A 16,840-nucleotide genomic window follows, 5' to 3' on the forward strand; every position below is an offset into this window, starting at 1 on the left:
AAGCTCTGTGGTATAAATTGTTAATAATCTCTTTTTTGTTCTTTGATTTTTCTACCATAAACTATTTTATTAAGTATATTTTTATTCCTTCAGAAATTATTTTCTATGTGTCTTTAGATTCATCTGGTCTAATACACACACACACACACACACCCTTTATATTCAGCTTTACTTGTCAGTTTTGTTCAAATAATGCATGTGCACAATTTAGAAAGTCAAGTGATCCCTTGAAGACAAAGCCTGGCAGTTCATGGCTTCACTCGTTTCTACCTGGAGACTCACACTCCACAGGGAACTTAATGTGTTCAGCTCTTTCATGGTAAGGAAGTTACCTCCACACTGCTAACTAAGATCATTCTTTTGCTCTTCTTCTTAAATATTTAGACAGCGTTTAGCTTCCAGAATCACAGATGAGGTGTTAGCTCCCATATCCCTCTTTATCTCTTCACCTCTTCCCTCTCATCCTTCCTAGTGTGCTTAAATGACTATTCGCGTTAAATTTTTTTTTTTAATGTTTTTATTCATTTTTGAGAGAGAGGGAGTGAGCAGGAGAGGGGCAGAGGGGGAGACACAGAATCTGAGGCAGGCTCCAGGCTCCGAGCTGCCAGCACGGAGCCCGACGTGGGGCTTGAACTCAGGAACCGTGAGATCATGACCTGAGCTGAAGTCGGATGCTTAAGGACTGAGCCACCCAGGCGCCCCAGCGACTACTCACATTAAATCAGCCACTGTGTTTTCGCTATTCTGACTGTATAAACATTGTCTTCCCCAGACCAAACAACGAATTGTAATTATGTTCTCTTTCTTTTACAGTTTGGGTTTTTCCTTTATATCTTGTTTTAAAATTAGTCATACAATATGTCTCTCATCTCAAAAGCCTTTGCTGGCTCCATTGTCTGCGGGAGGAAGTCCAAGCGCTGTGTGTGTGTGTGTGTGGCCTGCAAGCTTCCTTTTTCATGGCTCTTAGTCTTCTTGCCTCACCAAGCACTGCTTCTATTGCTGCGCTTCAGCTCTGTGCTATTATTTGTAGGGCCTTACCGGGGGCAGACGCATGGCCTCTTGTCTCCTCGTCTTTTCCACGTGTTTTGAATACTTTTCCTTCCTTCTGCCTTCTTGCTTACCCGGTCTTCCACCTTTAGGAAAATCTTCCTGTCCTTTTATTGTGTCCCCGCGTCTGGGCTGAGTGCTCCGTAATGTCCTCGCACGGCTCTGCTTATCCCATTTCACAGTTTGGCATGCCATCTCTTCTCCAGACTGATCTGTGGTCCCTCACATTTCCTAAGACCCTTCAAGGGCCTGAGGTCAAGTACTGGGTTTTTCTATAACATCTGAAAACACCTACTAATGTTTCACAAAACAGTGGGACATGTGGGAGAAATAGCCTTAGGGCATAGCACTGAAAACCTGTGCAACTGTATAACCAGGTTACTGACAAAGACAGACAAAGGTAATAGCAATCCTCGTAAGATTTCTAGCATAGCTAAATCTACTGGGATTTGCACCTGGCATCACAGTCCTTCAGTCTTTCCCAGCCTTAAACCCCAGGGTTCATCTTCGTTTTGAAATTTAGGCCCTAGAAGACAGTTTGCTTATGGATATAATTTTATTTTCATATGTATATTTTCATCAGAATTTTAAAATCTGAACCTGGATATAGCCTTAATTTGTATGTTGTTTTAATTCAGGGACAGTGTCTTATCATTTTTTTCATCTGCATTCACAGCTTCCCCAGACCACTTGAAGTAACTGTGACAGCATCTACCTTAGAAGCAGGTCCTCTGTAACTTCAGCTTTTTGCTGAAAGTTTTCGTGAGTTGCCAAGGTGTCTCTGTAATGTGCATAAGCTTGTACCTTGCTGTCACTTCAAAGCATGAACGTGCAGACCACCATGACTGTCATCTGCACATCCTTACCTTACATATTGTTTAAGGAAACATGATGCATTGCGGTGATTGCTCCTCTTATTCCAGAAAACCTTTCCTGATCACCTCCCTCCTGGATACCCTACAGCTTTGTGTTCAGATGTGTTTCTTTCCCATCAGACCAGAGTGTCCTGGAAGTCTGGTTCAGGTCTTGCGCTGCTCCTTCTTGACGAGGCGATGCGTTTCCCAACTTTCCAAGTACCTGCTCTCCGGTCTGTTGCAGTAGATCAGAAACACAGATTGCACTGCACTCTCTGAAATGGAAGTGTAATTCTCCTGCCCTTGTTAATCTCCCTTCCTTGTTAATACCTGTGGCTGACTCTGCTGCATCAAGTAGATGTTCTTAAATTAGATTCAGCTCATGGGTTTGCAGGAACTCAGGCTCCTTCTGAAGCTGCGTAAAACTTTTCCTTCATTCATTTGTCAATGAAAAGGACCAAAGTATGATCGGATTCTCAAAAGGATCCAGGCTTAAAAAAAAAAAAAAAAAAAAAATCACTGGCCGACGGGATAAAGGTTTTAAGGTGATCAGAAGTACCCAGCTGCATGTAGTTTCTTAAAAGGGTCATCTACTCTGTCGCTTTAATAGCCATTTCCTCAGCCTTTGATTCCCTTAGTCCTTTAACTGTGTTACCCAGTCTGTGCCTTCTTGAGAAAGCTCTCCTGGGTTCCTGGAGCCACTTTCCTTTGGGCTCCTGTAGCAGCAGTCACATGCATTGTAGTGTCCCAGCCAGGCCTTCACAGATTGTTTCTACTTGAAAGTGGGCAAGGGATTGCCTTCCTCATAGGCTTAGCGTAGCTTTTAAGGAGACCATGTGTTTTACCGAAAACACTGAGTACGGTACAGGGTCGGTCAGCAAATGGGAACAGTTCTTACTGGTTTGATTCTTCCTCCTGCCTTTCTCACCACGAGTGAGCACTTCTGTGTAGTGAAGTCAACATTTGTTTGCTGTGATAAGTTGGGGCAGGTTAGAGTCCAGAAGGACCTGAGAAGGATTGGGTCACTCCTTAGCCCTGGAAGCAAAGGGAAGGGGCATAGTTTTTCAAACTAGTAAAATACAGCACTTCGAGGAGAGCCATCAAATGTCTTCAGAGTCAGAATTAGGCTTCATAAAGTCCTGCGATAGGTGCCACGCTGGGACTGATGAGCGTAGCCACTTTTTCTTCCATCCCGGGAAGGCATTCACTCTGAGTACCAGGTGAAAAGTTTGCCTACGCCTAGAGGCTGTGTCGTGAAAAACAAAACGAAACAAATCTCTAATTGCTAGAATTTTGCTCAGCGAGTTAAGATGCTGGGGTTAGAAAGGGATGCCCAAACTAAGACCTGTGGAAGGAAGAGCACTTTGACGTCTCCAGCTGCACCGTATGCTGCCAAGTCAACTCATTGAGGATGGTTCTGTAAGCCCGTGTGTTTTTCCAGTTACTTCTCTTTGGGGTTGTGGGGGCATTGGAGCCAGCCAAGTCACTTGTTGAAGTGAGTTTCCATAAGTTAAGTAGTGTGACATGAGTTCACAGTATTTCCTCTGCTCAGAGAGTTTAAGGAGATCACAGGAAAAGACAAAAGAGGACACAGACAGACAGTGGGGACAGGGCCTGGTGAGGAAGCTGTCCCTGGACTATTGGGACAGTTCAGTGACAGAAGTCTGAGAGCCCTGAGGAAGCCCAAGGCCTCTGTTGCTCTTGTACTCAAAAGTCAAGAGTGAGGGTACAGCCCTGCCAGGGCCGGCTGTCAAAACTCTTTCGTTTTTGGCTATGGGCATTTCATTTCTCACTTTCCCTCCCATAACTTATTAATTCAGAAATCAGTTGTTACGTGAAATTCATTTATTAACCGTAGTTGAATCAAAGATTAAATTGTGTATCATGATGATGTGTTAAAATTCTTAGTTTATCAAGTTGCACTTATGTTTTCATTTGAAGATGCTGAAATTTTTAGTTGACGTTTATTGTACCTGTGTGTAACATGTTCTGGTGCTTATGCTATTAAAGTTTTTAATAAAATTTGTGGTCTCCTTATTTATCACCACAGGGTTTACCAAATAAAACACTTGAACACACATATGTTTGTGTGTGGGTGTGTGTATTTTAAACATGTGGGAGTTTGTTTTAAAGTGGGTTTGTTTTGTTTTGTTTTTGTATTCAGTGTTTGGGTAATTATGTTGCTTTGTGTTAACATTTTGAATTTATGTGGTGCACTTAAGATTTTTAGCATTTAGGTGGTAGTGGATTTTTAAATTTAGGAAGTTTTAAGTCAGTGAAGTAATTCACGCATGTTAAACTAGACTCACCATACTCCGAAGGCTGCCTGCCTTAATGATTAAGAGCATGGTTTCTGGAGTCGGAAAGACCTGGAACTGTGTCCCAGAATTGTCGCTTTCTAGAACAGCTCTGTTCAGTGTGGCAGCTACTGGCCACACGTAGCTGTTAAGCACTTGAAGTGTGGCTGGGGTACCTGACTGATTTTTACATCGTATTTAATTTTACTTAATTTAGGTCTAAATAGCCACCTGTGACTAATGGCTACCATATTTGGCCTTTCAGTGTGAGGTGACTTAACTCTTCAGTGTCCAAGATATGCCACAGGTACAGAAGAGATCGAACTTAAGCTACCTTTTGTGGTTGTTATATGAATAGATAATAATCTTGAGGAACTTAACCCTATGTCTGGAACAAAATATATCCTTGAAAAATGGTAGTTATGATGACTATTATATATTTACTAAACTGGAATTACTTTCCTTTGAGCATTAATTTAAACCTGTTTATTTTTATTCTTCCCTTTCAGGATTAATTTATTTTTGGAAATCAAGTGCAATATTAAAGGGAAAGCAAACCACACTCCATTATTGGAAGCCATTTCTGCTAATTTTATTACATTTTAAAATTTATGATTTGATTTGAATACTATCATGGGAGGAGCTGTGAGTGCTGGGGAAGATAATGATGACTTAATTGATAACTTAAAAGAAGCTCAGTATATCCGCACTGAAAGAGTGGAGCAAGCCTTCAGAGCGATTGATCGCGGAGATTACTATTTGGAAGGCTACCGAGACAATGCGTACAAAGACTTAGCCTGGAAGCATGGCAACATACACTTGTCAGCACCTTGCATTTATTCTGAAGTTATGGAAGCGTTGAAACTTCAACCAGGATTGTCTTTTCTTAACCTGGGAAGTGGAACCGGATATTTAAGTACAATGGTGGGCTTAATTTTAGGTAATTTTATTTTTGTGAAATTTTATTTTAAAAAGTAAGCTGAGTTTGTATAACTGTTTATGATTTCCAGGGTTTGTAAATTTGTATACCTTTGAATGTATATACTCAATAGAGTAGTTCTCCTCCTTACTTGAGTGTGGAAACACAAGGCAGTAGCAGTCTTTTCTTCCTCTCAGCCCTGACCCTGAGAGGCAGCATGTGCATTTCATCCTAGACTGAAGAAGTCCTCGGAAATGTTTTTCAGCCCCCGGTCATCGTCTGTGTTCAATATTGGACAGCTGGTAGGCAGAGAGCTCAGGAGTCTCGTGTAATCTATTTCAGGTGAAGGGCTGTGATTGGCGGCTGGCGTAGAGTTTCGTGGTCCTCCGTGTCCCATTTTAAAGGGAAGGGTGCCGGGTTTCTGATGGAGACACAGGAGTGGGTGTAGAGGGGGTGTAGAGTATATACGTGGCACTGGTGAGGCAAAGGAAGGGATTGGAGAAAGAAAGTACGTGTCAGTAAGCTTGCGGAGGACATGCTGTCTGTTCCGTCAGGCATTGTTCGTGGTGTAAGTATATAGCAGTGATCCAAAGGAACAGATCTCTGCCTTTGGGAAGCTGGCTGGGTGGTGGCGAAAGCACTTTACGTAGAGTACCTCATTTAATGATCCTAATTATCCTGTGATGTACGTACCATTAGGATCCTGCGTTTAAAGGTGAGTAAACTGAGGCACAGAGAGGTTGACTGACTTGCCTCAAGTCACATGGCTGTGAAGTGGCACCTGGGAAAGACAGAATGTGGGTTGAAAAAGCACGGATGGAGGAAAATATGCTCTGAGACATGATGTTGATGGAAACAGCCATTATTTTTGCCAAGTGCTGCTGCGCGACAACCATTGAGGTAGAGCACCAAGGCCCGTCATGTGGACTCTTGCCCTGGAGTTCACAGACTGAGGAGAGTGGAGAGACTTGAAAATCATCAGTTTTCATCCAGTGTGACACATGCTATCGTTGAGGCATGTGCTCAAGTTGTAGTGATGAGACGGTGATGTAACATTCACTCTCAAGTGATGGAGAACCATTGAAGGATTTCGAACAGAGAAATGAGTATGCTCTCGTAGGGGGAGTCTGTGTCTCGGGGTGTGGGACAGTCCTAGTTTATCCCTGCCGTCCTTGCATCAGTATTTATAATGTCCTTTTCTTTCCTGAACTGTCCTAGTTTGGGCAGCCAATTATGTAGTCCCGTTAAATGACTTTAAGGGCGTTTTCAGGCCTGAAATTCTCCTTTCTTACACACTGACTGGCTCCTTACTTTCTCTCCTAGTCCTGGAACCTGCAGTCCAGCTCACAAAACAACAACTGAGTCAGTTCGTGATACATGATACAATCCAATAAATAAAACATTCTGTTTCATCCCACAACTGATGAGCATGTTTTTGATACGGGATGGTATGTTAAAAAATGGTGGCAAATTATTAATTTTCACCAACAAAGAAGTTTAGCAGCTTACATTTAAAATTGGTATTCCTGCCCTTCCTGAGACAGGAACTTCTCAGCAGGTTGGGGACCCCAGACATCGATTACCTTTTGAAAAAGGCCCCTTCTCTAGGGTTTGAGACTGTGTCCAAATGAAAGGAAATTAGTCGAGGGAGTACGGACAGCTTTTAAGAAACGGGAGTTGCCTTTTTGAAACCGTGCATTTTTTGGCCAGCTCTGGCAGCTTTAGGCTGGAGTCTAGGCCGCACGGCCTGTCTGGCCACTTTCAGAGCGCCTGTTACCCTCTCTTCCACTCCTCTAGCCCTGTCAGCTGGCTCCTGCAGACGGAGGTCAGTCGTAGCGCAAGGGCTGGGGGGAAGGCGGGTCATAACTAGTTAGCAACCTTGCCAGCAGTGAGATTGCCCTCTTGAACTCTACTCAGTCTCCTCTCCAAGAGGTTCATTTCCTGTGGCCAGATAGATGCATCTGTAGGCTGACCTCAAGCTTTATTGTGTCTTGAATGTCTACATCCATACCAGAGCGCAGTGTGGAGAAACAGACCCCCGTGTAAGTGATCCACGGTGCACTAGACGTTTTCCTCCTGTTACAAGGCTCCAGGGTGTCATGGTCTTTAGTTACATGTATGACGATGGTTACTGGACATTATGCCAGGATTTATCTGTGTCTGACAGAGTGAAGGCCAAGATAAAGTTCTTCGTGTTTTGATGTGGAATACTCCTCTGGTGAGGAAGATAAAAGCACTCTAAAGAAGGAAAGGCAGAAAGCAGAGTCTGTAAAACAGTGATTACAGCTAATAAACCTTGGATTGGTCTAGCTTCTGAGGAAGCCTAATCTTTTTACCCCTGCCTCTCCGTTTTTGGTTTGCTTTGTGAGTGCTTTAAGCCAGGACGATGGAACTAAAGAAAGTTGCTTCTACGTGCCCTGTCATTAACCCGAGCATGGTGAGTCGGATTTGGGTCCATTGCTTCACAGTGACCTTATTACCAGAAGCTCTGTCCTTATTAAGTAACTAACATCATGGCTCTAAGCCATGCTTCTCTCCCGGTCACAAGATGAGGGTGACAGGTGCTCACCATAGGCACTGGTTCTCCTCCGAGGACACACCGAGCTTGATCTGGAGGAATCCTGGCTGACGCCCGGAGAGTGCGGTGCCTGTGGTTTGGTAAATACAGACGAGAAAAATGCTCATTGAGGAATTTCCACCGCCACTCCAGAAGCACACCTGTAGCACGTAGGCTCCAATCTTGCGAGAGCTTTTGTTCAGTGAGAGGAAGTTAGGTTTACTTAATATCAGGAAATTTCTCGTGGCTGAAGCAGTTGTTCGTAAGTGGAATGTGTTTTTGCTCCAGACCTGGAGAACGGATCACTCCGACTCCTAACGTGCCTCATTTAGACAACTTATTTTACATTAAAGATAAATTCTTATTCCTCTGGCTTTTCCTTAAGTCTTCTGAGAACTAAAGACTGACACAAAGAATCAAGTACTGATTCCTCCTCTCAGTGCTGTCTTTTTCATACCTATGGAATCCCATTGAAAAGCAGGGTGCAAGAAAAGGGCTCCCAAGTCCTCAGTTTCCCAGAGTTGAGTTCTAACGATCAGATCTATGAAGGCAAATCGATCTTACGATCTTTCTAATTCAGGTGGGGGTGGTTCTCCATTCCGATCCTTTTTGCTTAGGTATTCCCTCCAATTTTCTTACATAACCCACGATGTAAAAGTTATAGCTTTCTTACGGAACTTAAAGTATCAGGGTTCATCCAACTTATTGTTTTCCTTGCCTAGTTCCTGAGTTAATAGAAATGACTGCAGAAACTGCCAGAATCATTCCAATACTGTGTTCGCCACTACCTCAGCTTACAGTACTACTTAAAGGTAAAACAGTTGGCAGGCTTATGTGCTGAACAGGCAACTTCCTGCCCACACTGTATCGCCCAGTTGCTGATGAGTTAGGCTACGTGTTGCTGTCATGTCTCTGTACTCTTTTTCTGTTTACCAGAGGACCCTGAATGGTCCTCCTTCAACTGCTGTGAGATTGCTTTGACTTGAGATGCTCCAGTATTAGCTTTCATTTTAGCCCCCTTCCCTCTTTAATGAGGTATGATTTACATTACCCCATTTTAAGCGTGCAATGAGTTTTAGTAAATTTGCAGTTATGCAAACATTATCATAGTCCCAATTTGAGAATACTTCTGTCACCCCCAAACATCCCCCGTTCCCAGTTGAATCCACTTCCTGTCCCCACCCCAGCCCCTGGCAACCATTCGTCTACATTGTTTCTATAGATTGTCTTTTCTGTACATTTCATATAGGTAGAATTATACAACATATGGTCTTTTGTGTATGTTTTTTTCACTTGTCCTTATGTTTTCAAGGCTGTAGCATGTATTAGTACCTCATTCCTCTTTTATGGTTGAATAATATGTTATTACATGGGCATACCACATTTGTCCATTCACCACTTAATGGACATTTGGGTTACCACTTTTTAGCTATTAGGATCGATACTGTCATGAACATTCACATGGTGCAGATCTTTGGGCATCCGTTTTCATTTCTCTTGAGTGGATTCCTAGAAGTGGAATTGCTGGGCTCTATGGTAAATTTGTTTAACGTTTAAGGAAATTGTCAAAGTGTTTTCTAGAAAAGTGGCTGCACCATTTTCCATTCCCACAATGTACGAGGCTCTGGTTTCTTCACTTCCTTACTGATGCTTGTGTGGTGTTTTGTTTTCTTTTTGTAATAGTATCATAGTAGGTATAAACTGGTATCTCACTGTGGTTTTAACTTGTACTTCTGTAGTGACAAATGATGTGGAGGAGAATCTATTCCTGTGTTTTTTTAGTCATACCCATGTTTTTAGTTAAATGTCTTCAAATCTTTTCCCCATTTTTTAATTAAGCTGTTGGGTGTTCTTATTGATGTCTAAGTGTTCTTTATACATTTTGCATACAAACGCTTTATCAGAAACACGGTCTTCAAATATTTTTTTCATGCTCTTTTAAGCACCTCTTTTAGGAATCTATTTTGGCTCACTTTAAGCCAGAGATGAATCAGGGAAATCCAGAGTGGTCTTCAGCCCCCACCCCCCATTCTTTTTGATAAGACAAAACACATTCTGCAGGTTCTTAGTGTTTGCTTTAGAATATATTTTGTACTAAACCAAACCTCAGTTATTCCTCTATCCGCCCCATCCCCCCACCCTTTTTGTGTGAGGATTGGTTTTTTCTTTTTCTTTTTCTTTTTCTTTTTCTTTTTTTCTTTTTAGGAGTTACAAAGGCTCTTGGCATGTGCTTTATTTTGGGCTCTGAGCAAATCTGTTTTGAAAAGAACCATTTATTTCATTTAGGCTACTCATATTTTCTGAATTCAGTAAAACTCATCGCTGTTTGAACTGTTCCTTCTCTGTCCCAGTTAGGCTTCTGTGCATCCTCTGCACAGGTATTCTGTGCATACCCCGTCTTGAGTTGCCATCACTAGTCTATACTTTAGGGCTCTTCCCCGTTTTCACTTATGGTTGTGGAGTGGAAGTCATTACTAATCTCAACCATCTTTCATTTTTACTCCCTCTAAAAATCAATACCCACGTGATTTTGTGTTTATGGACTATTACTGCTAATTATTATAGGGCAACAAATAGTAATACAAACATCAAATATTAGGAAACTACAGATTTCAGAAATTTTACAAAGTTTTCACAGTAATTTCTGGTTATATTTCCTCATACTGTTCTTCAGAGTTCCAAGGCAGTCCCCTTGGTGTGAAAAATCTTAGGTTGTTCTTGCACATCTTGAGTTTGTATTTATCTTCAGGATGAACTCTCCCCAACTCAGATTGTCTTTGTTTTACAGTTAGTTGCTCCCTATTGTTTGTGAATTTGCTACTTAAAATTTATTTGTAACTCTCAGATCAGTACTTGGTGGCTTTTGAGGTCATTTGTGCACGAGAGCGGAGGCGTGAACACTTTGGGTCACTCTGCATGTTCCTCGCTGGGGTGGACGGGGGACAGCTGTGCCTTCTTGTCACAGCTGGCTTTTAGAGGAGCCTAGCAGATGAAGACAGAAGGGGACAGTGCAGCACAAGCAGCTCCTCTGGTTCTGGAGCCCGTGTTTGGCCCCTCCTGGGATGCTCTCGGGCAAACATCTCTTAATAGTTTGGAAGTTCGTTTTCTCTTTTGTAAAATAAAGCGAACAAGCAGATTGAGTTTTTAGGTTTTAAGATTATTATGTGTTTGAGGTACGTGTGTGTGTGTACGTGTCTCCCCTACTAGAGTGGTTCGGCACTTGGTAATTCAGTGTTTGCTGAACTTTAGAGAACATAAACTACCGTAAGTTAGGAGTGTCAACCCTGTGTTTCGGAAGATTACTTAAGCTTTCCGAATTTGTCTCTTTATGTGTAAAGTAACTTGTGAAGATCTCACAGGGTAGGAGCTGGTGCCTATTCCCTTCCTCTCCTCATACAGTTTTCCCTGAGCGGACTTGGTCGGTTGGACTGAGCACGTAGATGAGAGCCAGAGATTGGCTTGAGTCAGCAGGGCTACTTGGCCTGCTGGAGTTCCTGATCCCTTCTAGAACCTGTCTTAACATTCTCTTGGAGTGTGGCTTCTGCAGGGGTCGGCTCAGCTACCCTCCCACACCTTTGGCATTCAAAGATTCTTTCCCTGGATTTCAAGTCTCTTTCCACTGCCTTTGTGAACACTTTTCGTCCTGTTAGGGAAGCTGATTTGGCTTTGGCTAGCAAAGGGTGAAGGGTGGATCTTTTCTTCTGTCTTCAGGTAACATCCATGTACAGAGGATTCACCAGTTTCTAGCACCAAGGCCTGGCCTGTCTCCTGAACCGGGGACGCTCTTGATCTTCCGGGCTGGGCCAACACACTGGATGCTGAATACATGGTGCTTACCGCCCGTCTCTTCAGTGTGCACAAGATTCTGGAAGTGTAGCCTGTTTCCGGCTCGGGTCACCGTCTCTTACTCTGTCCCACACGAGGCACACAGTTCACGTTTTCTTCTTCCTGTTGTTGCTCATTCTGGTGAGAGGTAGCTTTTTATTTTCTACCCCAAATTCTTCCAGGTGGAAACCTGGACATCAGACTCTCTTCACTCTTTCATCAGTTTTTGTGGAATGGGTAACATACTGGTAGGGTTAAAAAATTCCCAATGAATCGAAAGGTATACTCGAAAAGGTTTTCCATTTCTCTCCATTTTGTCTGGTTGGCGGGTCCCCACTTCAAGAGTAACTTCATAGAGTTGGGGACACCTCTACTTTTGCATGATACTCACATGATTATGTGGATAATAGCTGACTTGAAGTCATAATCTCCTTCGGTACATGAAGGAAAGTATGTATTGCATTTTAGAAGATTCCCATCATAGCTAACGTTAACAGACTTCTTTTGAATGCAATGTACTTCCCTCAGTCTTCCTTGCAGTGCCTCGTTCTGTGGTGGTAACAGATAAAATAGATTTGCCATATACTTAATGACTTTTGCCAGTATACATGATATTTAAATTTAGACATGAAAAATACACATTTTAGGTTTTGTGTACATCATTTGCTTCAGTCCGAGTTGTGAACCTTTTAAGTTTGGGAGCGTAGGTACATTTTTGTACTTTTTTATTCCTTCAAAGGTGTTTGTTATATTGAACACTGTGGTGGCTGCTGAGGATCCAGCAGAAAACGAGACCCATCCTGTACACTTGAAGTTGTGCTTCTCATTTCTGAACTAGCAATAGAAGCATTGTTGTCAGTTTCACCGGCCCATTCTTCATTTAGTTCACTGTTTGTTATGTGAATTGGTCACCATGCTGGCCCCAGTGTATCTTCAGGTATTTCACAAATATGCAGTGCAGTGAAAGAGCTGCTGAAAATCGCTTCCAGGGGAAATGATTGCATTAAAAAGAATTTAGATCAAGTGTAAAGCTGTTTAAATTAACTTTTAAAACTGTTTTTTGTAGGTGAGCACGTTTTATTCTCAGTTGATTGAATTTACTCTGGTAGAAACCTAATCTCTATTTTAATGTTCCACCGTAGATGTGTGAGATAGTCATAAGTTGCTGTGAACATACTAGACTTGAGTGTATTCTTAGCCTGCTGGGTGGAAACATGTAAATGATCTGATCGTGACGTCTGGTTTTGGACATGTAGTTTACTTAAGGGCTCGGGTCTATTTTCTGTAACTGTTTAAGCCAACATGTTCAGATTTTGTGTAAACATACATCTAAAATTCAAGTGTAACAAAGAAAAATAGCACTTAGAAATCCGCCGTCAGCTGAGAGGAGCTCGAGGGACTGGAGCTGGAACTTTCTGGAAAATTTTCAAGATTTGCTTCATGAAGCCTTTCCTAAACCTGCAGAGCGGAGAACCAAGTCTAGTCTAGTGTTAGGCAGATCCAGCTAGCTTCAGAATGGTTATGTGAACGTGGCAGGACTCAGTAAACATTTGACCCTGTTTTTCTTTAACGTGCTCTTTTTGTACAAAAATGTATGGAAAACCATAAGAAATTGTTATCTTAAGTGGCAATATATGAGATCAATTTCTTTTTATCTAGTTAATGATTACTTAATCTTTTGCGGATTGCTTTTACTTCCCTTTCCTTTATGTACCTTTGCACTATTTATGTCTCTTTGTTATACCCCAAGATGTTTACAGAGAGAATGAAACCTATTCTCTTACCTGTTACTGTCTCTGAATTCTTACAAAGTTGCTTCTAAATCTTCCCCCAATGCTTTATTTTATACAACTAAAATTAGTAATAAAATATCATTGGCACTTATTAAAAAATGTTTTTACATTATATATTTCAGTTGTTATTGAGAAACTTTATACTAGTTTCATAGAACTCAAGTAACTGATTCACCTGCTCCCTCTTGTGGTAAATACTTAGTTTTATCCAACATGCTTTTATTGGTAACACTTTACCAATGAGAATAGAGATTTGGATAGTCCAAAGAGATTTTAAAAATCGGGAGGATGTGGCTAGTGTGCTCAGCCTGGACTGTGTTTAAGGTTATCTGTAGGGCCTAGGCCACACCCTGAGAGATTCCCTTGGTCTGTCTGGGGTGGGAACCAAGCATTTACAGTTTAATTTTTTTTTTTTTAATTTTTTTAAAATGTTCATTTATTTTTGAGGGAGAGAAAGAGTGTGAGCGGGAGAGGAGCAGAGACAGAGGGAGACACAGACTCCGAAGCGGGCTCCAGGCTCAGAGCTGTCAGCACAGAGCCCGATGCAGGGCTCGAACTCACAAACCATGAGATCATGACCTGAGCCCAAGTCGGCCACTCAACCGACTGAGCCACCCAGGAGCCCCTAGGTTTTCCTAATCGCTATTTGTCTTAATTAAACTTTGATTTCTGTGTATATTTCTATTTTTTCTTTAATGTTTAGCTATTAGAGATAATGGTCAACTGTTAGTACTTTTATTTTTTTAATATGTAATACAAAAAATGAAACCGTTAGCATTTACAGAAAAGCCTCTTCACATTGGCAAATACAGAATAGAATTGGTAACTACTGAATACAAAGTTACATTTATACTTTATCTCTTAGATGGTGCTAGAAAGTGTTGACACTTCTTTTGGATACTGTTTCATTTTTTCCGTTGTACCTTTCTGTTAGAATTCTTTTATTAATTTGAAAATCTGAAGACTATTTTTTGGTGATCTCTTTGACTAGCCCATTATTTTCTGATAAAAAGTTATATGTATGGGTATAGTCTGGACACTGTAGACAAAAGGGTGTAATGACAGAAATGTCTCCTTCCCACCCTAGGTCTCTGAGGCCCTTTCCTTGGAAGTAGCTGTGTTTGTGTTCTTAGTTTTCTAGGTTTTATTTTCTGCTCTATTTAATGCCTATGTCAAATATGAGTTGTAATAAACAGCATCACACTACATTCTTATCATATATTTAAAATGTTCCAGTTGTATTTTACATTCTAAATAAATGAGATATTGGCAACATTGCTATTTAAGTTCTGTCTTTTATTAATGAATTCTCTTAAATGTACTATTTTTAATATGTTAATTATACAGCTTAATAGTGATAAGGATATGTTTCCATGTTACTTACATTTCGTTCATTAAAAAATCATAAATGGTGTATTTGCACTAGAAGTTAATACATAATATATTCTGCACGTCTGTTTACGGTATGGTCAAACCCTTTATATATTAATGAAATTGTTTTTATACCCAGGTAATGTGAAAAACAAGTTATGTGAAAAACATCCTTAAGAAATTTTCTAAATGAACTTTAACCTTATTTCCAAAAGTTGCCGCTTTGGTTTTAGACAATAAGCAGAAAGCAAGGAAAGAAAAAAGAGACTTCTAAGTGATGAACCACCTGTGTAGTCCCTTTGAAATAGAACTCAAGGTCAGACTCCCTCTCTTAAGAAAGCAGTGTGAAATACTGAATACAAGCCTTGATTTCCAGATTCTTTACATGACACCTTTATTATGTAGCTTATGCATTCGGTCTTAAAGGAAACTTCAGATTCTAGCAATATGGATGTTTTTCATTGATTTCTTATCCATGTAGCCCGGGTCTGGTCTCATAAGAATAGTTGATTACTATAGCTAGATTCTTAATGAATAATGAAAATATGGAAGTCTTTGTTTTACATTAAATGGATCACCTAGGAATTTATCTCCTAGAACAGTATTTTCCTCAATATGTGCATAATGTTAAGTAATTATGAGTTGAGTTTTTTTAGTGAGGAAAACTTTGTTCAGGGTTTCCTAGCATTCTTTGTTTCCTTATGGAAATTCAAGTTATTAAAGTATTCAGATTCAATATAAAAAAGAGATGTCCCCATGTGTTCTCTGAGTTTATTTATTTATTTATTTGCCACTTTCATTTTTGAAGACAGGTTATTTTTGTTTATGGTAATAATCAGGAATTACAAGAGGTCTAAAATGATACCAGATAGGATGTTCCAGTTTTCAGACGACCCAAATGTTTGACTGTAAGGAGACCAAAACAGAACATTTAAGATTGCATCAATCAGCATAACTTACTTTAAAAGTATGAAAACACTGCAAAGGTAGTTAATTCTACCCGTTGCGTTTTGATGGATCATGTACCTTTTTACCCGTATCTGAATACATCTTTCAAGTATAACCGTTTTTTTTAATCATATTAAATGGAATATGTTAGAAATGCAGTAGGTTAAAGCATTATCTGATTTTGGCTTGAAGATAGTATCCAAACATTTTGGTTTAATTTTTCTAGTTTAGGTAGTTTGTAGATCATACATCATTTTTTTTTCAGGTGCCCTGTGAACATTCAAACATGATAATTGGTGACTGATTTTTTTTGTTTAAAAAATCTTAGAGGTCAGTAGAACTCCACTATGTATTGTATTTTAATGACATTCAGTAGGGGGTATATCCAGTTAATTAGTTCCTAAGATACAAGATACAAAAAGAAGTATGTATCAGATAGGGAAGATACATACACGTATTTTTTTCCTAGAAGACCAATTTCAAAATAAAAATATAAGTATAGAGTAGAAAACTCTGGCTCAGTTTTGGAAGTTCAAAAGCACGTAGCCTACCCAGGTGAGATTGTGTTACTGTCCTGTGTGTCACGGGGCAGGCGGTAATGCGCCCAGTAGCTTTGGGAGATGTGAATTCGGTTGCCGGTATTTTGTGACTGTCCCAGGTCTCCCTCCCAGTACCATCTCCTGGGGCTCAGAAAGCTCTCCTTGTCTTCATTCCTAGAATGTCACTCCTCCTTGGCTGTGGGTAGAAAGAAATGCTAAGTGAAGTGTGAGACACCGGAACAGAAGAGTAAAATCGGCTGTGTAGTCCTGCCGTCTGGTGGCCACATTCTGCTAGACGTGGGGAGCTCCGGAAGGCATAGAGTGTAGGAACTTAGCATGTAGTGGGGTGTGTGAGACATTTATAGAATAGCCATGTTAGCCCATGGTGTCAGGCACTTTAGAATTACCCAGTTTTTAACAAGTGATAAATGAAAATGTAATGGTGAAGAACTCAAAACTTTAGATAAGAATATGATTATTTCTTAGTCAATATTGTCCTGACAGATGGGCTGCTCTCGAGAGAACTCTCTATAACTTAGTCTTTGTTTTTCTTTCCTTCCTCCCTTCCTTCCTTCCTCCCTTCCTTCCTTCCTTCCTTTTTCTTTCTTTTTTCTTTCTTCCTTTCTTTTTCTTTTTTCTTTTCTTTCTTTCAAAGCCATGGAAACAGTGAGATTTTCGATTCAGCTTTTT

The 16,840-nt window shown here is 40.7% G+C and overlaps 1 protein-coding gene across 4 annotated transcripts in view; it reads left to right on the forward strand.

The window, feature by feature from the left end:
- Nucleotides 1-16,840, forward strand: part of PCMTD1 (protein-L-isoaspartate (D-aspartate) O-methyltransferase domain containing 1) — a 69,169-nt gene that overhangs the window by 26,172 nt on the left and 26,157 nt on the right. For 2 of the 4 annotated variants that reach the window (XM_053208359.1, XM_027042842.2), the window contains exon 2: nucleotides 4,708-5,138. The exons of the other annotated variants lie outside the window; for them this stretch is intronic. In XM_053208359.1, the coding sequence (XP_053064334.1) occupies nucleotides 4,832-5,138 (307 nt within the window). In that variant the 5' untranslated portion in view covers nucleotides 4,708-4,831. The remainder of the gene's footprint in view (nucleotides 1-4,707; nucleotides 5,139-16,840) is intronic. 4 annotated transcript variants of the gene reach the window in all.

Source organism: Acinonyx jubatus, chromosome F2 (genome assembly GCF_027475565.1).
Source record: "Acinonyx jubatus isolate Ajub_Pintada_27869175 chromosome F2, VMU_Ajub_asm_v1.0, whole genome shotgun sequence".
Classification (NCBI taxonomy): domain Eukaryota; kingdom Metazoa; phylum Chordata; class Mammalia; order Carnivora; family Felidae; genus Acinonyx; species Acinonyx jubatus.